General features: G+C 38.1%; 1 protein-coding gene across 1 annotated transcript in view; it reads right to left on the bottom strand.

Moving 5' to 3' along the window:
- The window catches only part of lrp1bb (low density lipoprotein receptor-related protein 1Bb), a 234,865-nt gene that overhangs the window by 19,964 nt on the left and 187,907 nt on the right, over positions 1-26,994 (bottom strand). The window contains exons 58-79 of the mRNA XM_027291061.1: positions 22,108-22,230; positions 18,081-18,262; positions 17,678-17,877; positions 17,080-17,268; positions 16,789-16,937; positions 16,432-16,525; positions 15,985-16,101; positions 15,042-15,161; positions 14,079-14,198; positions 10,892-11,008; positions 9,625-9,731; positions 8,185-8,317; positions 7,263-7,369; positions 6,909-7,041; positions 6,394-6,516; positions 6,088-6,210; positions 4,411-4,551; positions 3,987-4,121; positions 2,933-3,052; positions 2,540-2,781; positions 2,131-2,354; positions 974-1,080 (exon numbers count right to left, since the gene is read on the bottom strand). Coding sequence (XP_027146862.1) covers positions 974-1,080; positions 2,131-2,354; positions 2,540-2,781; positions 2,933-3,052; positions 3,987-4,121; positions 4,411-4,551; positions 6,088-6,210; positions 6,394-6,516; positions 6,909-7,041; positions 7,263-7,369; positions 8,185-8,317; positions 9,625-9,731; positions 10,892-11,008; positions 14,079-14,198; positions 15,042-15,161; positions 15,985-16,101; positions 16,432-16,525; positions 16,789-16,937; positions 17,080-17,268; positions 17,678-17,877; positions 18,081-18,262; positions 22,108-22,230 — 3,106 coding nt within the window. The remainder of the gene's footprint in view (positions 1-973; positions 1,081-2,130; positions 2,355-2,539; positions 2,782-2,932; positions 3,053-3,986; positions 4,122-4,410; positions 4,552-6,087; positions 6,211-6,393; positions 6,517-6,908; positions 7,042-7,262; positions 7,370-8,184; positions 8,318-9,624; positions 9,732-10,891; positions 11,009-14,078; positions 14,199-15,041; positions 15,162-15,984; positions 16,102-16,431; positions 16,526-16,788; positions 16,938-17,079; positions 17,269-17,677; positions 17,878-18,080; positions 18,263-22,107; positions 22,231-26,994) is intronic.

Below are 26,994 nucleotides of genomic sequence, written 5' to 3'. Positions count from 1 at the left end.
AGTTATGCAATACTATATGGGCCATAACCTGAGTGATGACACATACAACCACAAAGCAGGTTACACATTTCTGCTGCTGTGGATGTAGGATTGAGTAAAATTCAAAAAGCTTTGTCTATTCAGCAGTGCATCAAAAGTTGACATGGTTTCATTAATTGCTATTCTGTGCTTGTGATGGAATGATGTCTTTGATGTGAATAGAAATATATCCTATTTTATTTATATTACATGGTCACATATATGTGACATAGATATGAATAATTTCAATACATGTCGGTAATGATCATGTAAAATATAGAGGTACCTGTTTTTCAAATATAATTTAGCAATGTTTGACTTGAAGAAGGAAGAAGAAGTACTAATCCAATTTTCGACAAAGATAAAAATGTTCCTGTTAGCAACACATCCTTATTTAATCGTAAAATACTGGACATTTTGTGTGGGAAATTCCAATGAGAGATGAACAAATTGATAAAGATACTCCAATTTTGTCTTTATTGTTGATTTATTCAATAAAATTAGAATAAAAAGAGGTTAATGACACAATATGAGCACACAACTTTGTTCATTTGTTCATCTCTCACTGGAATGTTCCCTACATTTTTGAAAAATTACCTTTTTTCTGGTGTTAATTTAAATCTATTGCTCCTTTGTCACTCTTTCATTCTCAACACTGGCAGAATTTTAGCAGAGTAGTTATATGTATAATCATGTATAATCACTTAGTTGCATAAATGTAACTAAAGTTTCAAAATATTTGAAAAAGTCTGCTTCAGAAATCCTTTCTGAAAAAATTAATGCATTCAACGTGATTATGTGGCCTTAAGGATACACACAATAAGTGATGCGTAACACTAAATGCTAACATCACTCCACAGGGTCCTTTTAAGATATCACAACAGCAGAAAACAACAACAGGAAAGGAACATATAGCAATGTAAATTAATTTATGGCTCTTTACAGAAATACCTACCGGTAGGTCTTCTCAGTTTTTTCTCCAAGAGCACTCTGCGTAAGGAGCCATCCATGGCTGATTCCTCGATATGAGAGTGGTCACCTATTACACTCCAGTACATCATCCTACAACAAAGAGAAACATTTTAACTCCTTTATATTCTCTTCTTGTGAGCGTGAATGGTTGGTTGTCTCTATTTGTTAGCCCTAAACTGGCGACTTGTCCAGGGTGTTCCCCGCCGCTCACCCAAAGCCAGCTGGGATAGGTGCCAGCCTCCTGTGACCCTGATAAGGACAAACGTTTACAGATAATGGTCGGATGGATGGATGTTCTCTACTTTTAAAATTATAGATAGCACGTACATATTTAAATAAGCCTTTCTACTTGCATAGCCAGATAAATGAATGCATATAATAACTCAAACAGTACAGATGGGCATCTCAGTACAAATGTTTATAAATGTTTCTGTCCTTGGGGATGATGTAATATCTAGAGGCCTAATGAAAGTGCAATTCTAAAACTCATGAACATTTGGAACAAATAATTACATCTTTACTTGGCAACAAATTAAATGAATGAAATGGCTGATGAGAACATTTGGAAAGCCTCAAAATTCATTGCGAGAGTGATGTATCGCAACCACGTGGGTGTGGTGGCTTTCTTCTTCTCGTTCCAAAGCACCTTTGATGGAGCTGTTCTGAGAAATGTTAAGCAATGTAATAAGTAATGTAACTGAGTAAGCTACTTCCACTGTGGCTGAGTGATTATGATAAGCTTAAATTTTTTTTTAGAGATCATTAAGCAATGCGTAAGTGATTATATTTCCAAACAACACACTTTTTTCTAAAATACTGAAAATTGATCTTCTGGCAAAAAAGCACAAAAAACACGTTAATGCCCCCCCCCCCCCATCTTTAATTTAGCATCTCAGAGCTGTCTTGATATTCAAGGGTGTACCTTCTGTAGCTCTTTCACGTTCCAGCACTTAGCTAATAAAAGGTTTTTTATTATGCAACAGCAGCAACTGTTGATAGGAGCTGATAGTTAAGGATTGTTAGCGCCCCAGTGAAACAGCTGAATGTGCTATCAGAATATCTGTAATATAACCCACCCTATATGAAATGTGTCTTTGGAGATATCAGCAGAAAAAAAGAATAGCTATGTTCACAACTTACCCTCTGGCTGGATTGACAGCAATGGCGTATGGCTCTCCTGCTATGTCAGTAATCAAGCGGGTGCAATTCGGTCCCTTTAGTTGCCCCACATTTATGGAATATCGTAATTTAGTCCAGTGGGCTGTATAATAGCTGAACCAGTGCATGCGAGAGTGATCAGTCCAATAAATGTTGCCTGTGATCCAGTCAGCAGAAATATCTCTGGGTCGACGGAAGTCTGAGCACTGGAAACCATAAGAAGCCAGTATTCAACAAGACATTCACTTAAAATTATGTCACATAAAAGTCATAGAAATGAGACATTTAATATAGTGTGTGAAACAATGTAACATTTATCTTAACTTCCTTGTAATCTATAATAATCTGTGATTATATTATATATAAAAAATAAAAAGACAGATATACTTACAATGTTTCTGACATTTGTTTTAGTTTGACTTCTTTCTAGAGTGTCTTTGTAAAAAATTCCACCAGGGTTAAATTGGGTAGCCCAGATAAACTTTTGATGGTGAAACAGAGCATCCATCCCGATAATGCGGGCATTGTCCTCAATATGAGTGAGAAGTTTGTGTCCATGGCTCTGGTTAAATGGATACACAAAACTTCGGATTTCAGTATCATTAGCTATGTAGAGCACTCGATCTTCTGGTCCTGGCCGGTGAGTTATTAATATGTAAAAAAAGAAAACAAAAGAAAATTGGCTAAATTCCATTTTGGGTATTAGACAATCTAAGCACAGTACATGTGAATACAGTTAAACATTGTACTCAGGATGTGTGAGAAATAAACTTTAGGGTTATACCTTTTGCTATGCAGTTTCCATTGATCTCCTTGTAATTTCGATCACATGTGCACTTATAAGACCCTTTAGTGTTTGTGCAGTAATGAGGACATGTGTCAAACTGCAGACATTCATTTATCTCTGGAAAAAAGAAATATTCACAGGTTGCTTTAGAAAAGTTAGACAAATATGTATGTATACTTGCTATCATTGATTAAACACTTTAGACACACATAAGACAAAAGTAGTTATGGTCAGGACATGACACGCATAACCAATAAATACAGTATGAACCTTTTTCAATTTTCTCAATGGGAAGTGGTGGTGTCTACCCATTAGTAAAGAGGAAATTATATGCACAGAGTAAATGACAAAGATGTGATAATATAATATTGAGGCAGAGGCAGTAACTGCTAGGCAAAAAAACAATCAACTGGGAAACAGGAACTGGGTCGAAAGGGTTGACGAATAATCATACTGAAAACTTCAGTAGGAGTAGACATGGCAAGCAAAAATGCCTTAAAGAGAAGGTGTGGGAGGGGGACGGGATCAGAACTGTAAGATTTGGAAACCAAATACTTGTTTTATCAGTTAGAAATATTTTATTTTATGATTTTATTCAGCATTACCTTTATTTACAACACAGCAGCTCTTTTGTGGCTCATCAACAGTTAATGGTAGTTCTGATATCAGCATAATATTATGGGGGCTGTCACTGGGTATCCTGTCAAAAGGTTCTCCAAATAATGGGGAAGACTGCCAGTTTGAAACTAAGTCTGTTGTGAAACTCAAGGCTTTAGTTTGACATGTTTTGACAGGACTTGACACAACTGAAATAGCCACATTGTGTCCAATTAAACCATCTTCTGAATGGAATGTATTTTGCATCTTAATATTAGCTTTCAAATTTCTAATTTTATATATAGTTGACATTATTTACAAAAATTTGAACCCATGCCATATCCTATCCGGGTTGATTTAAGGGAAAAAAATGTTAATGCACCAGCCCAAGGAAAAAAATATTGCTCCACTGTTAACTATTGTAATGGGAAAAGAGAATAAAACTGAAAATTACCTTCACACTGGCCCGTCTTTAGGTTCCTCTTAAAGCCAGCTTTGCACTGGCATATAGCATTAACATTTGTATGGTTGCAAATTGCATCCTCTCCACATGGATTTGTTTTCTTCCCGCAGACATCTCCGCTGGAAACTACAAATGAAGACAGGACTTTGATTACACTTCAGTCCTCTGCATCATAGCCACCTGCTGTGTTTTTCTTTTGATGTGCAAAAGCCAAGAGGGCATCACTGTCTTTCATATAGTACACAACACAACTCAAACATGGGCATACATATATTACCATAAATAACAAAACATCACATTTAAAATGAGGAAAATGCTGCGGTCCTGATAACATCGTCGTGACATTCTCTACTTTTCATCTCTTCTGAATTCTTCTTTGATCTGTCAGCTTGAGTTAACTGTTGCTGGCACTTACAGGCCTTGCAGTCTTGCTCGTCTGAGCCGCCATCTCCGCAGTCACTGAAAAGGTCACACTGCAACTGGATTGGGATGCAGCGTTGGTTACTACAGGTGAACTCTGTCTTCCCACAAGGCCGAGGTCTTCCAGCTACCACCTCTGCTTCAGTAAACACAGTGTCAGTTGAAAAGGCAACAGAAAAGTTCATTTCAAAAACAGATATCTCTCCTTTTATTTATTTTCCTAAATCATGTTTTTGGTGCACTCCAAACAGATGTTGGGTTGTTTTGATTACATATCTCAATTTTTTGCAATTTTCTTAAATCATTTTTTTTTGTGCACTCAGGGGAATATCAATAAAACCAGTGTTGGTTTATCAATTTTAAAAACGATGTTTTTCTGTTTTTGCCAGTGAACTCGCAGAACTGATATAACTCATGCAGGAACAGAAATTCAAGAGCAAACATGCTGCTATTATTTATTTTTTTATTTTATTGTAGACTCAAAAGATGTTGTAGTACAAGAAGCAAATTTTGAAATGTCACATTGTCTTATTACTTTTAATGTCCCAGATTACTCTGGTTACGTGCTGCAAAACAGCAAGACAGTAACACAGCACTGTTCTTTGTGAATGTTTCAGTCAAACCATAACTCAGTCAATTTGTAGCCATTTTTAAAATCAAGGATATAAACTATCACAGCGAATTTGCTAAGTATCTCCCTTTCTTGCCTGCAAATGCTGAGTCTGTTTGCTGATTTATTTTGGCTATCAGTTTTCATCTTTCATAGCAAAATATACAGAAAGAAAAACACATCAAGCACAACAGAGAATGATGGGACAGAAGAAAAGTGTATGAAAGAGAGGTAGATGGGGGGAACAGTGGGGACAGGGGACAGTGGATTAAGGTGAGATTGAAATGATGAAGAAGCATACAATGGTGAGAGGTAATGGACTGAGGTAAAAGATGGATGGATGTATCAATGGAATCAGAGAGGAAGACGAATGAAGGACAGGAGGAAGGAAAGAGTGAAAGATGAGCAGAAGAAGTGATTTGTCCCTTCCTCTCCTGTCTGCTTTATGTGATCGTTCAAGAGGACCGGCAGTGGTTATGCCTTTGGGATTTCAGAAAATAAAAGACAATTTTCAACTCAAGAATGTTAAGTACAGCAAAATGTTTTACAATGAATCTCGTAAATGTCTCATTTACCCCCTGCCTTCCATTTGTAAACAAACTCACTGGTGATAATGCCCTTGCAGCTAACTATTGGTATATAAAAAAGATATGTTGACTCACACACTCTGTATGCAAAACACGTTGTTTCATAATTCTCACTAGATAATGCACAGGTTGAAAAAGAGTAATTTAACTTTAACTTATAGACACGTGATGAAGGGTCATAAGTAAACACTGCTGCATTTAGGGGTCACACACTGCAAACGCTGGAAACCAGTGGTTTAGTTTTAAAGTTTACAACCAGCAGTGGGCTGCACTTTTATTTTATCAGAATGAAAAAAATATCTGCACCTCTGTGGATCAAGGACAAGTGCATCAGGGGAGTATGGTTATCAAATAACAGAAGCAGAAATCTGCACTCTGTTTAATAAACTGACCATAACTTTAATTGTATTTTCGCATACAAATTTGCTTTGTGTAGATTCAATATGAGATTCATATTGGTGCGTTCTGTGCTCACCACACTCTTCTTCATCTGAGTTGTCACCACAGTCATCCACTTTGTTGCAGACTTGGTCTGTGCGTAGACACACGTGATCATTTCTGCAACGGAATGGCCTTGTCGGAGGGCAGGGGAGTTTTGCTGGGGATGAAAAGACACCAAAAGCTAATGGATATGTCTTTAAAATAAATAAATAACTGCTTGAAGTCTCATATGAAATGACAATGAAATATTCCCTTTTAGAAAATAGAAAATAGTAATGCCTTATAAAATATGCATCAATTGTCTTCAAAGGAAACCTTGCGAGCGACAATTTCAACCCACCACACATGTCTATGTCTTCATCAGAGTTATCCCCACAATCGTCTTTGCCGTCACACACCCATGTGTGCAGTTTGCATAACGTGTTGTTGCAAATGAATTCATCAGCCCGGCAGAAGAAAGCACCTGCAATTACACATAAGTTTCTGAGACTTTGAAATTGCACTCTGAATTGGGTAGAAAAGGCTTTAGGCCTTAGAAGATATGAGTCAAAAACTGTCTATGACGAAATTCTAATGACAGATCATTTTACATAATGATCCAGCCCGGATGACAGCCCTGCATCATTTTTCCCCTCAAAAGCAAAGTCTTTCATCTCATCTCAAATTTCTCATTCACCTTGTATGTATCCCTACCTCTGCCACATGCTCTCAACTTACTTGGTTCACATGACTTATCTGTTCAATGATAACATTTGCAGTGTAAAGATATGAGCTGGTAGATGAGAATCCATTTTTAACCTCAAGGGATTACGAACCCAAACATCAGTCATCAAAGCAGGTCACACCTATGCCTACCTTGGCTGCAGTTTTCCTCATCGCTGTGGTCCATGCAGTCCAACACGTCATCACAGCGCCAACGCCGTGGGATACAGTGAGCACGATTCAGACAAAGGAACTCATCTTCCCTGCACTCCTTCACACAGCCAATCTGTCAGCAGAGAAACATTGCAAATCATCAAAATTGTCTATTTTAGTGAAGTTGTCAGCTGCAATCAGAGGAAACCAAAACACTAAATGACTCATGTTTTAACCCAGTTGATCCATGATTGGATAAGCAGCTCTTCACTCTTGCACTCCACTCACACTACTTGAAAGAGGAATGGATTTTGGTTGCTTTTTTTTTTTTTTTATGAATTAAGCTGCACTGACCTCATCTGAGCCATCCAGACAGTTGTCATGTCCATCACACCGCAGGCTGGCTGACACACACCCTCCGCTGGCACACACATATTCATTCACGGAACATGAAGGGACTGCTGGAGAAGGGCAAAGTATGTCAACAACCTGCCTTTTCTCAACTAGAAAACACTAAGGTGACTTCAATAAACAAGTGGAAAACTAAGGTGAGGTAATGTGGACTGGAAATGTGGCACTTGGAAAGAAATGATTAGAACTTGTCTCTCCTAAGTACAGTATGATGTCCTGCAGGTCAAAGAGCTCATACTGTGTACTACCTGCTGGTGAACAAAGTGCTTCACAGTACTTGGCAAGTAATGAACAGCAGAACTCGACAGAGAAAATCAGCAGAAGTGAGGCTATTTCTACCTCTCTAAATGATGCCATATTGTATTGTAGAACATTTTATTTTTAAGGTATTTTGAAGTACACGGATAATTTAGTATGTTTCTAAAAAATCACATACATGATACATTTGTCTTTACACTTTTTATATGCTGCAGCAATTATTACTAATTGCTTAATTTTATTTTTTATAGACACAAATGTATTCATGCTCATCTGAGAGGTGCTATGTTCTTTTAAATACAATTTCTAACCTTGGTAACAGGATGTTTTTACATTTATCATGAGTGCAGCTTTGTGCGCTTTGCAATGACCCTACACAGAGCAACATTGAGTCTTTCACCGATTCATACACAATACCTTTCCTAGCTACAATGACAAGAACACTTTTCTTTCAGCAAAATAAATTGTATGAACTCTGCCCATATGAAAAAGCAAATAAATAAATAACATTCCAGAGAATAGAAACAGGCAATCTTCTATGTACCAAATGGTGCTCAATAGTACTTCTCACGATTCATTTACAAACTAGAGTACATCTGTTTTGCACCTGTTCCCTGGCAGTTTCTCTCATCTTCCCCCATCTTGCAGTCTTCTTGGCCATCACAGAGCCACTTCAATGAGATGCAAAGGTTGTTGTGACACCGGAACTGGTCATCTGCACAGTGTTCCTCACAGCCTTTCTGTAAATAAATACAGTAAAAACATAACATAAACATACAGAAGAAAGTCACTGTCATAATAAGATTATTATAGAGAGTTATGATTAAAAAAAACAACTTTTAATCTGTGAAACATTTTGACTGGTATCTGGAACGTCTCCATTATCAATCTACCCAGTGACGGCCACTATGAATGAATAAATGTAATAATCACTGTGATTGTAATGCTGATTGAAAGACAACTTTCTTTCCTGAAACTATCTGTCTGCACTGACCCAGAAAGCTGGCACTGGGGAGACACATAATAAAGGGTTAATTAGGGTTGCACTGCTTTGCATGGAGAGGGATTATATATAAAATCGCTGTGCAAATGTTGAACAGAGCAATAAATTAACAAGAATAATGAATCATAATAACAAGCCTTTGTCCTTGAATTATGAATTGCACTGTGTCATTACCACTGATGGGGCATTCTTTGTATGGCTCCTGCAAAAATCTCTTTACACCATGCGGTGCTAGATAAAGGCACATTTGGGTTCATTTCTTTACATCTTACAAGAGAGTATCATTACAATGGCAAATTGAAGCTTTACACATGCAGATATTCAAGCATATTTATGAACAAAACAAGCAGCTTTTGTTTTGTTAAGAGGTATGAAGGATTAGGATGTTGAGGAACAAATGAACAGAAGGTATTTCTGCCCAGCACTGTTTTCGAATGTTGCGACCGTGACAAGGAGATTTGGATCAGTACAATGAACTGTGTCTAGAATGGGATTTTTTATTTTTTTTTTGCAAGGGACAATATACCCATCCAATTTCATTTCCTTTTTTAAATTGGGATATTTAATGTGTACTTAGGTTGCAAGCTTAGATACAAATGTAAATGTTCAATCAATTTCATACTAAATTGCAGTATCCATATGTGTAATTTAGTCTGTATACACTGTCATTTTCAAGTGTTAAGTACATCTATGCATTATGTATTGTCTTCACAATATTTCATTGTTGTGTAAACCGACCCGTAATTTTCATAATCACCAGTATTGACTCTCTAATTACAGGATACAATGGCTAGCAGATGGTTATACAAGACAGGTGTTGGATATGATTTCTATTCACACTGACAAAAAGCAAAATGTACTCAGTGTTGGTGTTTGCTTTCAAAGGATTTTTCTTTTGGAGCTACTTTGAAGTGTTCAGTATGTGTGCAGTATTTTATTCTTAATTTAGTGTCTTGCTAATATCTGTGCCTCATTAGCAGCACTCGTGGGTTTACCTTCCTCTTTGATTTATAAGAAATTAGTACACATATCTCAGACACTGGCCTCATCTGAATTATCCAGACAGTCATAGTCTCCATCACAGCGAAATCTGGAGGAGATGCAGTCTCCGTTAGCACAGGCAAAGTCCTTGTGGTTACAGGTGACAGGCTCTAAGTTGAGAAAAAAAACAAACAAAGAAAAAACAGACATTATATGCCAAACTGATTATTTTTCCAGCACTATACACAACAAACATACATCCCCTGGTACAGTTATCAGCCAAATGTTCTGTGCTTAGAATCTCATGCTAATACTTTGGCATAACCATCGTTTCAACTAATTAGAGTCATTTTGTATTAAAAGTTAAGAAACTGGCAAAGCTGATCAAGATGTAAATACATTTATTCATGCTGCTCTCTCAGTGGAGGGGCACCATCCTCTCTGAAGCCAAAAATCTTGTATCTGCCATTTAGTGCAAGTCTGTCCCTGAGGACAATATTAGGGCGCAGCTAAACAGCTGCATCAGATTCACTGTCTGGGCCCTCCCCTTGTTATCATGGACTGTTAGCTAGCGAAGGGTGTGTGTTATGAGTTGTGCTGCAACAGAGACTCCCAGCAGGCATTGCAGCAAAATCTGATTTGCAAGGCTCTCCACTGTCTGTTGGTCCACCTGCTTAATTCTTTGCCATCCAACACTTGACTGGCTTTTATTTGCATTTTAAGTGACATTAATAGGTATGGGGAATATGCGTCTAATAAATCACACAAATGATGCATACACAGCAAAAACACACAGAAGGCATACACACACTCATGATGTACAGGCAAACAATTCCACTCAATTCTCTCTCGCTCTCTCTCTCACACACACGCACATACATGCAAGGAACTCAAAAGATATAAAATTTAATGAGGTGGGTTACCAGTGTCATTTCATGAGTAAATAAAAAAGTTTTCCTCTGATGTGATGTTGAATATCTAAACAAAAGGGAATATGAGCTTGGTAAATTACGGAGAAGAGATGATATCAGGAACTCGAGAGTCTCAGAGAAATAGCACAGATAATAAGAGTAAGCTTTAAAGAGAGAGTTGAGCCTGGCTGACTTGATAGTGAGAAACATTACCCAGGGTGTAAAGGTACAGGACTGTGTGTGTGTGTGTGTGTAAGAGAGAGAGAGAGAGAATAAAAGAGGTGTTGGTAGGGGGTTATGGTGATAGGAGCTACTCCCAGGTGTCCAATTCTTCACTGCCTAAGTGTACGTAGAAACGTCAACAGTGTATATAAATGAACAAACTGAGCTGACAAAAAGTGAAAGAGTCAGATACTCACTGCAGTTCTCCTCGTCTGAGTTGTCTCCACAGTCATTCTGGCTGTCACACCTCCAGTGGTCTGGGATGCAGTTGTTATTCTCGCAGCGGAATTCATGAGGTCCGCAGGTCTTTTCATCTTTTTCATCAGGAGCAAACAAACACGAAGATGAAAATGGCTTCAAAGAGCATGAATATTAATAGTATGCTAGCTATCATATTTTCTACGTGTAATCATCGTTTCCTCAGGATTTCCCCAAGCAACTCTGACACTGAGTTCAAAACGCAGTGTGCACTCCCGAGGCTAACACACCGTAAGATGAAATACCTGACTATGCTACCAATCATCCTCAACAGAATATGTGGCAGGAAGTTGGCAAGATTGAACTTTCTTCATGAAAACATCCAAGAGAATTTCAGAACTCAACAGATTCTGGAAGATTAGATTTCGGTTTTGTTATATACAGAACCCAAGCTGTGTTTCTGTGTGTCGACAGTGATGTAATGATATTTAAAATGCCTTCTCTTTCAGACAGTGACAGCAGTTGGTCAAGATGTAATAATAATTTAATTTATAGGAGCACTTATTTGTCTTTAATTTTCCCTTTGATTTAGTTAGTATTATTTAATGTCTGTGGTTCCTGGGGCAAGAAGATTCTGATCTCTACAGTTTACAGTGAAACATATAGCCTCTTGTGATGAGGAAACAGCTGAAGAGAAAAATGGGAAAAACAATTCCATGAATATAGATTTGTTTTAATACAGAAAAGTCAAAATAATAAAGCCTAATCATCTTGTACACAAGGTGTGAAAATAGTGTACACCTTTAACACATAAGCCAGAAGTAAATACGGTTGCAAGATTTGGGTCAAAACTGAGGTAGTGCCTCCTACTCAAAATGTCAAGCATGGTAATCAGACTGAAAAATTCAGCGATGTGGGCGATTCAGAGGTCTGGATCCCGGCTACAAAATGTCACCTACAAAATGCAATAAATGGCATTTGAGAGTCTTCTTTTGACTCTGTTTATTTACTGTATTTTATTAAACTGACTCTGCTTGGGATGGTGTGTGTGTGTGTGTGTGTGTGTGTGTGTGTGTGTGTGTGTGTGTGTGCATCACCAGTTCCAGCATTAATGGCCAGGTTTAGAAGTATGCCAGATCTGCATTTGTTTCAGAAGGATGAGATGCAAAGATGCTTTGATATTTGCTCCTGCAATACTTCAGCAGAATAGGTTTTCAAAGTCAAACTAAGAGCTTCCTTTTAAAAAGTCATTTCAGTACAGACATCGTCAGGGATAATGGCCAAGGTAACGCTGTTATCAGTTAGGGAAGAGATGCGTCAAAAGAGGAGGGTGGCAGATTCTGCCTGGATCTCTTTCCAACATGACAGCAGGAGGAGAGAATCAGGAGGGAAAGCTGAGTGCAGCAGCGGAACACACGAGGCAGCAATTCATTAGGAAGAAGCTCAGTCACTTACAGCATATAAAAGATGTGACACAGGAAGAAAAAAAACAATATTTTCCTGCCAAGTCAGAGCTCATTACGGTGCTAACAAGCAAAACTTCCTTTAACAGTCAGAGGTAATTCAAAGCGAAAATGAAATAAAGCTATAAAGCAGCATTAGCTTTTTCATCTGCTCCAGAGTGGGGGGAAGTTTTTAGGTGATGAAGACTCTGACATACACTGCAGAGGATACAGTTTGAGGGGCCAAAGTCAAACATCAGTAAACTACACAGAGTGGAATAAACATTTACTGAATATTACATCAGGGTCTCCTCAAGTTAATTGACACTGAATAAAAATATCCATATGAAACCAACAAAAAATTACAAAGAAATCTATTGAGAGAAAGTGTGAGACCTCAAACATCAAAGTGTATACTCTTTTAATCTTTTAATTATTAACAATCAGGCTGCAATTTTGTGCAAGCTGCGTAACAGCCAGAAATTATGTTTTTCCAATGTCACACTTATGAAGCAGCAGCACTTACACCAAACACACACACACACACGACTGACTGATTTGTCTCATGCCTATGAAAGCTTGCATTTGTTTGCTTGGTGGGTGACACAAATCACTTGCTAAAACAAGCATACATAAGGAAAGCAGCCAAAATTGACAGGTTTGTATAGGATGAGCAATGTTTAATTCATCTGCATCATTTGGTAGCCTACGTGTTACTGTTTTTCCACCTTTCCTTATATTTCCTGCAGAATTCAGTTTGCACGAATCCTCACTTAGGTTGGGAGGTTTATGAGGTTTATGTTCTGCATATGACTCCACAAGGAGAGCGCATAAACAGCTACTTTTTTTAGATGATGAAGAGTTGTATATAATGGTAGTTGTATAGCATAATGACAGCAGCCTTATCAAGTCTTACAAAAGTTGCATTTTGTACCTAAATACCAAATGTTCCTTTCAAAGCTCAATAGCAAATAAAGACCTCGATGGAAAGGGGTTAATTCACAAAACAATAATGACAATCAGTCCTCCAGGATAAAAGTCCTGGAATGATACTCAATTCCATATACAATATTTCATATACAAATAATGAAATATTTCAATATTACATTTGTATTTCATTACATCTGCACAAACATTTTGAGACAAATTAGACAAATAAGAGAGACACAATAGATGCTCTCTGAAAACTTCAAATGGAATAGTGGCTTTATCTAGCTTATTTCTTTAGAACAAGGCAGGAGGATTGTTCAGCTTATTTTAGTGTGGTAACATTTTACACAGCTTTGTACAATTGTGAAGTTGTTTTGATCGACAAATTGTGGCTCTTTATAGAGGCATGTCAAGTACATAAAATCCCTTTGGGTAGTAGTGAAAAGGCGGTTTACCTTTCCAAGTAATAGGATCTTAAACCGAAATTACAACATATGCCACCGGGAAGACCCTCAGTTTGATTATATATGAATGTTTGTGAAATTACAGTACACAATAACAGTGACAGCTGTTAAAAATGTGAGGCAACCTATGATCATGATGCTGAGCTCTTATTGATGAAAGGGACAGTTGTCCTTCGTGGTATTCTCCCTCAGGAGAATGAGAGAAGCCGTGAGAACAAGTAGAAGGACTGAGTCAGACTGGGGTGAAGTCAAGTGTAAAATTAATTCAGATTAAATCAGATTCCTTCCCCTTTAACTGAAAAATAAGTGAAGTGCTGTGATTTATGGTTAAGTGGGTTTCCACAACTCACCGCAATTAGCCTCATCTGACCCGTCTGCACAGTCAGGGTCCTCATCACAAACCCAGAGTTTGGAGATGCAGTGCATAGAGGCCTTGCACTGGAACTGGTCTGGGGAGCAGGTGCTTTCAGCTATAGGCAGAGAAGCAGGTAGTGTGTGTGTACATTCAAGGAAAACAATCCATATCATCATCAGAGATTGGGATCATAAAAAAAACTACAGTGCTATGAGAACCAGTGAGGAATTAGGCTATTAATTGCTCTAAAATGCATGCAAAAACATCTACCGCACATACCTTTTAAGTGTTTTATTATTAGGAAGTTTATGGTAGTTGTTTGCTGCAAAACCTCACGTTGTTAGTGATAGTATTTTAATTTCAGTGGTGCACTGCTCATTACAAAAGTGCATTCAAAACCACATCCAATCATTGTGGAAGTCTAAGAAGGGGAGAAGTAATTAGCTTCACTTTAATTACAACATTTTTTTCTAAGTCTATCTTTCTCCTCTTATACTTTCTTGCATCCTCTACTCCACCCTTCTTGCAAATCATATGCAAGACGAATGCAGCAGGCTCAAAGACTTATGTGGGGTGTGATATTCTGATGAGTTGTATCACAGCAGAGAAAATCTGTTCTTATCCTCTGTGCGACTCAATATCTAATCCCCCGTTCACAGAACCCATAACAAGGATAGCCTCTGGAATACTTAATGAAGGCTATGTAATGGTAATGGCATCATGCAGTTTGTCAAAGCACAGAAATAAATGAACCGTGTCAAAAAAGATACATTCAAGGTGATTTATCATGATCCACCCAATTATGCTTTTAAAACAAAAATATCAAATACTTTTAGAAATTCTGACTTTTACCTCATTTTACCTCAGACTGGTGAATATTAATTTAATTAATATAGCTCAGTAAAGCCATGGCTCTGATAATGACAATGAGTCTGAAAGTAATAATGCAGGGCCTTACGGCAGTCTGTCTCATCCTCTCCATCGCCGCAGTCGTCCTGACCGTTGCAGCGCAGATTAAGAGGGATGCATTTCTGTTTCCCGGTGCACTTGAACTGGCCTGACAGACAAATGTATGTCTCTGGAAAAAAAAAATGGACAGGAGCAATGGGAGGTTACATCAATAGGAAATGCTGTGAGTCCAACATAGCAAAGCACCTACTGCAACAATGTATCAAAACCTTCATATTCACCATAAAAAGTTTTGGAAAACACAACAACTAAAATTTGTAATTCCTAGAGTGGCCACTTTAGACAGGCTGCAGAAGTAAGTCAATCTCTATAAGTGCCCATATTAAAATGTCTGATATCACAGCAGAAATAAACATGTTTAGCCTGGTACAGACCGCGGTTATTTATTTATTTTGGCTTCAAAACAGCGCTTTGGAAACCTACAGGTGACATCACCCATGCTCTGTCTATTCTTTATACTGTCATTAATACTCTCATTGTTTTTCCCCCCACATGAATAAAGCAAGATTTAGGCAGCAGGTAATTAGAAAATTTTATTCTTGAACAACTTATTTTATCAGCAGTTCTGAGGACTAACATAGCTGTTTATTTATTTTATTTTATTTTATTTTTTTCTGACAAACATCCCAAAGCCTAAAGACTTTTAATTCAAACAGCATATTCTCACATTTGATAACTGGAAGCAGCAAATGGCATTTTTAGATAAAAAGGTATTTAAAAAATGCAGAAAAGTTATCTTGATGACTTTAATTAATCATTCATTAATCAACTAATTGTTTTACTAAATAGTACCACCTAGAGAAAATTTAAAAAGACACTTAATCGATTCTGCAAATGAGACAAGTTTATGAGAAATGCACAAACCGCCCACCAGATAACAAATAAACCTCTTAGATTTTCAACTTAAATGTTAATAGACGTTTCATCCATACCACAGTTGGCTTCATCTGAATTGTCACCACAGTCGTTCTCTCCATCACAGATGAAAGGAGGAAGAGCACAAAGGCCAGTGCCACACTGAAAACGCCCAGGCTGACATTTGAATTCCGCTGTTGGAAAGGAAGTCATTCAAATCAAGTATATCTCAGGGTATATAATTTGTGAGTTCAATCAGAGAATATGGAAATCAATACAGTGCATTGCTTAAAAGAAGCAGGAGCCGGTGTCATTAAATGCTAACCATGTAAACAAGAACAACAAGAACAACAGAAAAAGGCGATCACTTACTTGTTAGAGTAAATAAGCAGTCACAGACAGAAGACAGAAACATACATCTCTTCTGTTCCAATTCAATTAAAATATTCTTCGAAGCTCACCTAAATAGGAGTTGACTTTCTAGCACTATTTTAAAGCCAACCTTGGAAAAACATGGCACTCACGGCAGTCAGTCGGTTCATCAGATCCGTCCCCACAGTCATCCACCGTGTCACACTTCCACCAGAAAGGGATACACTCATCTGTCCCACAGCGAAACTATTAGTACCATGGACAAAAGAAAACACAAAATTTGAAGTCAACATGAATACTTGACTCTCCGTTTTAGCTTCAACATTCTTCAAAGCCAAAGTCGGAATCAATACACAGCCATTTCCGAGTACCTACAGTACTTGTAATAAGAGGAGAGCATACGAAAGTAAACCAATTTGCCTTTAGGGGAAAAGTACTGATCAGAATTGAAATGGAACAGCATGTTCAAACACAACTTAGATGCAGGAGGGAAGAGAAATGTAGCTGACCTGACTGGAGGTGCAGTTGGAGAGGCAGGTCTTATTGTCAGCGGCCAAGTAAAAATTTGTGGGACAAGCACATTTGTGTTCCCCACCGGGGGATAGAAGACACAGGTGGCTGCATCCTCCATTTGCAATCTGACACTGGTGTTTGGGTACTGTACAGGAGGACAGAAGTACATAACTGAGTTCTTACTGTATTACACAAACCAGTTCCTTCTTAACAACACAAAGGAGGCCCATAACAACTGCTCAACATGGGAGGATAGAATAAACATGAATGCCAGATGGACTTCATACCTTCCGGCTGGCGCAGGGAGTGGTAGACCTTGAGGGATTTGATGGCTTGCCAGGAGTTGAGGAGCTCCATCCCTTGTGCGCCGGTTGTCTTGTGAGCACGTCGTAATGATTTGGACTTCCCATCCGTCCAATATATAAAGTCCTCAAACAAAGTCAGAGCCATTACCCCTTGGATGTGATCATAGGACACTGCAGAGGGACAAATGGCAATTGGCACACTTCAATTAAATTATTTTTCATTCCATTTAGCAACCCGGGTGCCACTAATTGTGTGGCACTTGCAGTAAATTTCCCTGATAATTTACAGAAACAAGGGTTGAAACTTCCAACCAGTCACTTCCAACAACATTTTATTTAATAATGTAAACCGTAATAATATTGACATAGCCACTTCTACATGCTAATAAGTAATAGGAAATTAACTGTCATTCATTTTTGTAGTCTAAGAGTTTATACATAATTTAAAAGTCAGATTTGGAGCAAGTAGAGCTGTTTTTTTTCAGCCTCTGTGTTATGCTCTGTAAGCTAACCAGCTGCTGGGTCTAGCCTTATGTTTAACAGACAGATATTAGATTGTATCAATTGTCAAAAGTCTCACCTTTGCGTCTTTGGGTGCCATCCATGTTGGCAAGCAGGATGTGGTTGTCGTCTGCCCAGTAGATCCTCTTGTTGGTATAATCGATAGTAAGAGCAGTAGGGCTATAGATCTCTGTGTCAATGATAACCGTTTGCCCTCGGCCATCCATGCCAATACGTCCAATGTAAGGAGGTTCACAGCAGTCTACCCAGAACACGTACCTAGTCAGAAGTATAGCACAGTTCAAAGACCTATGCACTACAGCAGGCATGATACAAATAACAATACCACTCATCACATGAGATCTGGCAGTTTCCAGGTTAAGCATCTCTATCCATGTTCTCCCCGAAGCTATGAAATCAATCCTTATTGAAGAAACTCCAAAGCATTATGTTGAGCTTTACAGTAATGATAATATCCTTACCCTGTCTGGGGATCCAGAGCTAGATCCGAGGGGTTCTTGAGGTTAGAACTGATCAGGATGGTAGGGTAGAGGCCATTGGCTTTGGACACTTCCAGTGTTTTCCTTTCCGCATCACACCAATACAGATTTTTTCCTATCCAATCCACTGCTAAGGCACTGGGCACTGCTGTCTTGTGGACTATCTATTAATGCAACGAGAGGAATACCACCTTCAGTATACAGGTCCGTCTGTTGGACTTGAAATTTATTTAAATTCTTCAATAATTGGAATAGAAAAGAAATAGAAAACATCAGAATCAGATTTATTTCAGATAGCATTTAAAGAAATATATGGCATTTATGTCAAACTGGCTTGTACAAGGCATAGAACTTTCTCTGTCAAATAAGAGGAAGCTTTTTCAAACATGTCATAAAGAGAAAATCTTTTCAGTTGAATAAAGCTTACTCTAGGAAACATTAGTATGCTTTCAGTGAGACACAATCTTCTACTCAAAATAAATACAAATGCTTCTATGTGTTCAGCTGCATTACACAAAACCCTGTGAACATCACAAGCTAAAATGAACATTGTTGTGATGAATAGGACAGATGCTTGATATTGTCTGAGATCTGTTCTACATGTGTTTCCATAGTAATGGTTACATTTCTATTTCCTCTCTGATGCAAAGCTGAATCAGAAATCAGAAATATCTCCTAAACCAATGTTTTGCAAGTAAACCTATTTCTATAATTATTTAAGCGTAAATGGAGAAACAATTAGATTTTCATACTTGCCTAGTATATATCTACATTTATAAAGCAATATCACTATTATAATATGATCAGCTGTTCAGAAAGCTGGGGATGATATATATCCCCAGCTTGATATATATATATATATATATATAGAGAGTGACAATTAAATGTTTTGTTTATTGGTTATTTATGTGGTGATGCTTGCTATAACCTAAATGATTTCACTTGGACTGTCCATGACAGAGTTTATGAGTTGTGTAAAGAAAAGCACAGCAGTTTGTGCACTTATTGTGCAAGATCAGAGAGCTGTGTCTAAAGACTTAACTAATTAATTAAGGTACCAGTGTAGTTTGACCCATGCATAATTATGCGTAGAACATTTCTCAAATTAGAGACTACAGATGGAGTTCACAAATCATTCCTACCGCTGTATGACAGCTACAGTTGTGGCGCTGACATTGGTAAGAATATAATTTATCTAACTCAGTTCTGACTTCTAGTGGCTCTTAATCTCATTCAAATTGCATTTTGATGTGCTTTAACAACTGTGCTAGCTGCTAAGATATAGATGTCCCTGAATCTGCAGATGCAATTTCATGCAAACGTGATTATTAAAATTGCATTGCACCTGAAATGTGCTTACATGCCCTAAGCTGCACTACTTCATGCACTTCAGTGCAATTACCAAACTGTAATTAGAGTGGATAGGGTGGTGTAGCTACTCTCGTTAATGATCGTATTCATCTAACTGTGCTAATCTTAGTGACAGATTTGGCTAAAATATAAGCAAAGGTATTTAACTAATGTAAAGAAAATCTAGGATTTATCCAGGAGTCCAGCAATATCCCCAAGAATGTTTAACCTTTTGAGTTTGCAAAAGCACTTGTTTAGAATCAACATCATTGTGCCAGCTGGCAGACGAAAGGAAAAGAAAACAAACCTCAGCACCATTGCAATCTGTGATTACAGAACACAGTGCGCTTTGAGGCCTTTTCTGTCATCATTTGCAAGAAAATACAGTATATAGTTTTGGCAAAAGACTATGATAGGCTGTCCCCTATGCAGTAATTTGGACCAAACTGAGCTCAAAATAGTCACTAAAGTGTCACTCTTTGTGCAGTATTTCCATCAAGACTGACTCTTTAGGTGAAAAGAAGTTGATACTCATTACACAATGTGCCCTTGGTTCACTTTATCCGTAGCACATCACTGCATTCATTAAAAAGATTGCTTCATCTGGAACTGGAGGTTAACTTGTGAGTAATGTCAACATTTGAATATGGCTCATCAAGATATAAAGACCAGATAAATGCATAGTATGTTTGATAAATGCAAACATTTGCTGAAAGGAGCTGACACAAACATTTTCTTTGTTTGTTTTTTTTTCTCTTTTTTAGCCATTTATAAGAAAGCATGTTAATACATAAGTTAAAATGTCCTTGGGAAGACTCAAAGGTATTTGTGGATTTTGTATTTTATTATTTTAATCTACATTGCTTTCCCAATAATAACTACTAGTCTACATGACACTGAGCATCATGGAGGCAGATGCATTTACTTTTGTACAATGAAGGTACGAAAAGTTTCTATCAGCTGTCGAACGCAAAATCAGTGACATTTGTGATATCACTGAAAAAAATGTAACCCACAGAGTGCAGTGCAACAGCAGTTTTCCCTTAAAAAACAGATTAAATAAACAAAACAAAAAAGAGACCAATATCTAAAATTAACTTATATTGGATTAAAAAAAATGCAACTCAAGCCAAAGGCTTTTCTTTGAATGTACAATAGATCTATCCGGTTTATTTGCCAACTCGCCCAAAATTTGCTCTATGGGGTTGAGGTCCGGACTTTGAGGGGGCCAGTCCATCATTTTCAATGTTTCAGCAAATTCCTTCTGTCACAGGTAGTTCTGGCAATAGTTAGAAGGTCATTGTCCTCTTAGAAGATAAATCCAGGCCTAATAAGATAACTCCCAGATGCTATTCTGCGTCTCACCAGAATGTTGTGGTATACTTTCTTATCCACGATGCCATCAATTTTCACTAAGTCACCTGTTCCTGAGGCTCAAATGGCACCCCACAACAAAATACTACCCCCTCTATGTTCAACTGTTGGAAAGAGACACTCATTTTTATGCCTCTTCCCCACCCTTCATCCAACATACACTATTCACTTGTTGCCAAACTTTTCAAACTTGGACTCATCAGTCCACAACCCTTTATACCAATCTTCCTTTGACCATGTCTTGTGTTCTTTTGCTAATTTCAGGTGTTTCACTCTGTTTCTCTTTCCGTAATGGTTTCTTTGCTGCCATTCTGCCAACAAGTCGCTCTTCACCCAGTTTCTAGCACACAGTTCTTGAAGACACTGTTGCACCATTAGTCACTGTGGCGCTGATCTCGTCACACAGTTCTCGTGAGGTCTTTTTTCGGTCCTTAAGACAGAAATTTCAGATGCTTCACTTGTCTGTCTGAAAGTTTCTCTTCTCTGCCTCGTCCCTTTTGGTTCTGGTGTAAATTGGTGGCATCATTGGCAGAGAAAAAATACAGAGAAATATTTTTTGCTCCTCAATTCTGCTTTCTCATATGGCAAGCTTATACTAGTGCCACTCTATATCAGTTGCTCTTTTAATTAACCAAGCTCCCCGATCTGTTTCTCAGACAGTTTGTCCTCTTGCTAAGCTGTGGCAGTGGCTCAAGCAGAAACTGTGGAAGTAATTGAGCTGAATGAGCTAATGCCCCCACACACTAATGCTAATGAGATGTGGGATAGGGGCCCAGCAGGTGTTCTGCTGACGTCTCAGTGTCCCTAGTAACTGGGCTCCAATCCCAAGACCCAGACAAATCTTGGTGATTATACCAGAGAGTGTTGTATCATTAGGCTTGTTACATTTATATTAAAGCCATTTAGGATATTCCTATTATCACTAACACACATTTATTGTTGTTAAGCTAACAGGCCGTTGTCTGCAGACAGAAAAAAAAAAATCCATTACGTTTACTACAGAGAAGGATAAAGTGCACCCATCATCGGCTGAACAGTGATAATGACCCACTTAGGCAACATACTGTACTTGGTATTCCAAACTCTAACACATTATGCATCTTTACAATACAAAAAGTGTGATAATTCAAATGAATTATAAACAAAAATACAGCTGGATAAAGCAAGGAAAGATTCATAAATAAAAGTTGGATAGGGAGCATGCAAAGTAAAGCCAATGAATCTTGAGTAAAGTGGCACAAGGCACCATATGGCATGCAGTCACAGTAGCTAAATCCTGCAGTACCTTGAGGTCACTCCCATTGAGACGCATTCTGTTGATCTTTCGACCACTTGGCCTGGTTGAGTCCACCCAATAGATAAATTCCTTCTTGTAGTCAAAGTCTATGTGAATGATGTTGTTGAGGCCCTGAGAATAGAGAGGAGAGAGAGGATAAGCATAGAATTTTTTTTTTTTTTTTTTTTAGTTTCAAACAGTTATAAAACAGTTAAAAAAGAAAATATGAAAATACACTTTCATTAGTAAGAAAATCATATCCAGATTATATTTAACACAGCTGATCTGATTCGGGCCAACAGGCACTGAACTTTCAACCTTACCTTACTATTACTTCCCATTAACTAGAGCATTTTTTTTTTTTTTTGCATTATCAAAGTTGGTGTATCACAATGCATAACTTTTCACTCCATAAACATCCATGTGACAGCAGTCACTGACCAGAAAAACCAGGAAAAAACAGAGGATGGAGACGTGGAAGGTGGTGACCCACTGGAACTGTTGTAGATAATATTAGCAATCAACTTAGATGGTTTTTCGAAAATACCGTGAACGGCCATCTGGGAATCAGTCTTAACAAGTCTTAACAAAAAAAACAAAGTCACTGGCTCGCATGCCTTTTTTGAAACAAAAATGTCATTTGAAGCCAGAATTTAACAGGTTCAACAACTGGTGAAAAGTATCAACATCTCTAAAGAGTCACAAGCAAGTGAGGGGCACACATTTACTATGGAGACATGAAGTGAGTTTAAACAAGAACAGACAAGCCTCTCAAAAAAAGCAAACATGTTTGACATTTTGCGTTGATAACGGAGAACCAGAAGTGCACGAAGGATGTGGTGGAAAGCTTTGGTACACTATACAACTTGTCAGGGGATCGCACAGCGGGGACACAGTGAGAATGAGGAGACATCTAATAGGGGTAATTTTCGATAGCTTCTGCATGTCATTTGGATGTCTGATGTTTGCCAGCAATCCATCAAATGCCAAATACATTCACCATGACATACAAAATGAGAGATTTACTGTAATGGTATGATAATATGATATGAAGGAGGTGAGGGATGCAGAGCACTTTGCTGTTTTGGTGGATGAAAGTAGAGATTCTAGTAAAAAGGACGAGATGTCAATGATTGTGTGATATTTGGAGCCAGTGTGAGAGAAAGTGTATAAGGAACTTTTGCATGCATTTCACGCCAGCAGATGTGTTAGATGAGAAGGGACAAGATCACTACTAGCATCAAGTGCACAGTCACTCAGTTTAATATAGACCAAAATTTTTGTGTTGGCCAGTGGAATGACAAAGCTGGACTGGAAAAAAGGTTCAGGAAGGAGGTACTGCAGGCGATTTATTATATACAATTTATATACATTGCCTTACACATACACCCAGCTGGGTGTTAATAGGCTGTGTGCATAATGTCACTGCTGCAGCAGAGTTTTTTGAGACACCACAAGAGCTTTCTGGGTCGGTGATGCTTTTTCATTAGAAAAAAACAAAAAACAAAAGCACAGCTCGTAGATGGCCCTGGCAGTATAATTCATTCTGGCCAGTTAAGAAAACTCCAGCAATGCAGGATACGCTGCGTGACATCATCGGCTAGTCAAACCCACTCATCCACATACCCGAACAAAGGCAAGAGATACCAGTTCAATCATCAACGAGAACTGTGTTTTGCATGTTTGTTTTTTTCTTTCTTTTGTAGCAGGAGAAACATTGGCCATCTAAAAAAAAAAAGCCCAAATTTATATATATATTTCCAAAAGAAAGCATAAGACCTGCATGTGAAAGCAGGAATTGCATACACTTACAGATACGAACATTACTACAGGTGAGAGGGCAGGCAAGCTGAACAGCTCAGGATCTGGTAGGGTTTACTGTCAAGCCCCTTTTAGAAAAAGTATACTCAGATAACATGGATGACCTTAAAACACACTTGTTCTATCCTGTTATATAGAGGTTGTTAATGGAGATTAAACAGCACTTTTTAGCAGACAAATTACGTACACATGCTGCCCATGGCATCTTGCTATCAGTGAGGACAACTTGCGGAGCCTGCAGAGCTCTATCAGGCTTGTCTACTGCAAAGAAAACAGGGACATACCAGGGAATTGCTAGGTCTCTGTAAATAATATTATTACGAGTACGGTCTAGACTTGCTCTATATGAAAAATGTCATGTGGTAGATTTGGTACAATATAAATAAAATGAATTGAACTATCACCAGCGCTCAGGAGTTCCTATCCCTCATGATACATTTATGGACTTGTACAAACTGATATGCATATCTCTGATACTTCCTGTCACACCAGTAACCTATGAGTGCAGATTTACTTGTCTCAGTCATTTGAAAAACTACTTGAGGAACAGAAGTGAGGACTCTTGAACCAGAAACCTGGCACTGTTTGCTATGAACACAGAGCGAGAAAGAGCTCTGGACAGCAACAAAATCTTTGATGTCTTCACAGTCAACCACAACATCATTTTGTTATGAAAATGTTATGAAGAAGTGCATGATTGTTTTCTTCTCTTGCCAGTCATAAACTCCTTATCTCTAAGCAATGACCATTCAGACAACGTTAGGTCTATAGAAAGGAATACTGTGGATTCATTAGGCGAGATGCTTGTAGGTGGCAGCATGAGTTTGTGATATCAGCGTCTGAGGCTGAAATGTATACAGACCTGCATCTATTGTTTTCTGAATGTCTGTTGTATAATTGTGTGAAAATTAATATTCAGAGGTGTCATTATGTAGACAGGCTTGTGAAGATTATATATATAGCCCTTGAGCTGAATGTCTTGCCAAAGGTTAAAAAAAATTCACACTCCACAGAGTCGATGTGATGTTGTGTCCATGTCTCATGTATTTCCAACTGCAAATCAGGAGGCATTTTTCACTCACTTTTTCAGTCTTCTGTCTTACGTATCTCAAAGATAAACACAATAATTACAGCTGTCTATACGTGCAGTGAACAGTGAAATGGCTCATACTAATGCAACACAAAGCATAAGTGTTATTTTTCTGAGAGCTGCCAAAACACAAGTGACCTCAATAGTGTACCTGAACGTGTCCTGTGTAGACAGGAGCACACTGACACACACTGACTCTTGAGCCTTTCTTTTATTTTACATTGCTGGAAAAACCCCAAAACAAAAACAAAAACAATCCAGTGGAGTTAGGTAGGTTTCATTAATTATTTGAAAAACCACAATATGAAAAAAGTTAAAAAAAAAAACAAGCTCAACTTCTCTGTGTGTATGTATTGTAATATTTAGTGTACAAGCAATACTGATTGTGCCCCTCACTTGCTTGATGACTCTTTAGAGATGCTGATACTTTTCACCAGTTGTTGAGCCTGTTAAATTCTGGTTCCAAATGACATCTTTGTTTCAAAAAAGGCATGCGAGCCAGTGACTTTGTTTGTTTTGTTAAGACTTGTTAAGACTGATTCCCAGATGGCCGTTCATGGTATTTTTGAAACACTGGCCATCTAAGTTGATTGCTAATATTATCTACAGCTATTCCAGTGGGTCAGCACCTTCCACATCTCCATCCTTTGGTTTTTCCTGGTCCTCCTGGTCAGTGACATAGGTCCCAATGCTTCAGCTATACACAGAATCTCAAATGCTCTATGAAGTCAAAGTCCTATCAAAGCAAAGGAGTAAGGTACTTCCCTTCTGTGGTATGCTCACATGACCCCACTGTCAGTCAGACATAGTTGCTCACTAAACAAGTGCCCCCACCCTGCTGTCTCGCACTGAGGGTGACGAGAAAAGGTGTCAGATAATCTGACAGACGAAATGAGACATCTTCATCAGATCATCAACACCCTCACAGACAAGCGCCAAAGTGTCCCGGGGGAACCCTTCTCCACTACAAAGATCAACTACAGAGATGAAACCATCATGCCCCCTTTATCAGTGCCTCTATCTAGAAATGCCATTTATTTTCCCTGCAGACATAAACCAAGTGAACACAAAATGATTTATAAGCTTAAAACAATATATATGAAATGTTGGGAATGTTGGTTGAAAAATGCATTTTGTATAAAAGTATGTGCAAGCAGTTTATTACAGTGCTTTTCTGTTCCACATAATCAACTACTTTTTTGCTCTAAAATGTGATATTGATAGTACAGCCTTAGTGCAGTGGATGCAACCATCAAAGTTTTTTTTTTTTGCCATCTAACTTAATTAGTTTGGCTTTTGGATACCAACCCAAGCTTTAAATAGAAATGATTTAACGTGGGGATCATTTCAATAGCAACAGCTACCAATCAAAAACATGCTTCACGCTGAACCCAAAGGCAGTTTCTCAGCACTACAACTGCTAGTTTATCTAAGCACATTTTGTAACTTGAATGTACAGTTTTTTTGTTTGTTTTCCAAGAGGTTCCCCATTAGCTGTCATTTTATTAGACAGCTCAATGAAAGCTGAACTTAATGGCAAAATGTTTTTTGAGGTAAACAATAACTGTAATTCAGCCTGAACCTGATTTTTCAACTCGAATTAACCACAACAAAACTAGGAAGTTTGTAACCCATTGTGAATGAGTTTTAACAATAGGTTCCAGTGATAAAATAACTGTATAACAGTAAAAGCAACACACAAAGTAAATGATTGGATCATTTGAAATTTACATAATATCATGAAGATATAATCTGAACCAGGTATGTAATGGTGAGGTAAAGTGCTATGAGGTCAGTTAAGTATCCACCACCACTTAGCAAAGCCATGTGCATATTTCCCTCTCTAGCTTCCATTAACGCTAACATGCAGTGATTAAAGTGAGTTGTGGCTGATGAGAACTCCGATACAGACAGTAGAGTACATCGAGTCAAGAGGTTAATATGACTGTGAGAGGAGACAGGATAGCCGTGGGTTGATTTACAGT

Source organism: Larimichthys crocea, chromosome XVIII (assembly GCF_000972845.2).
Source record: "Larimichthys crocea isolate SSNF chromosome XVIII, L_crocea_2.0, whole genome shotgun sequence".
Taxonomy (NCBI): domain Eukaryota; kingdom Metazoa; phylum Chordata; class Actinopteri; family Sciaenidae; genus Larimichthys; species Larimichthys crocea.
This window is presented reverse-complemented; position numbering and strand designations above follow the sequence as displayed.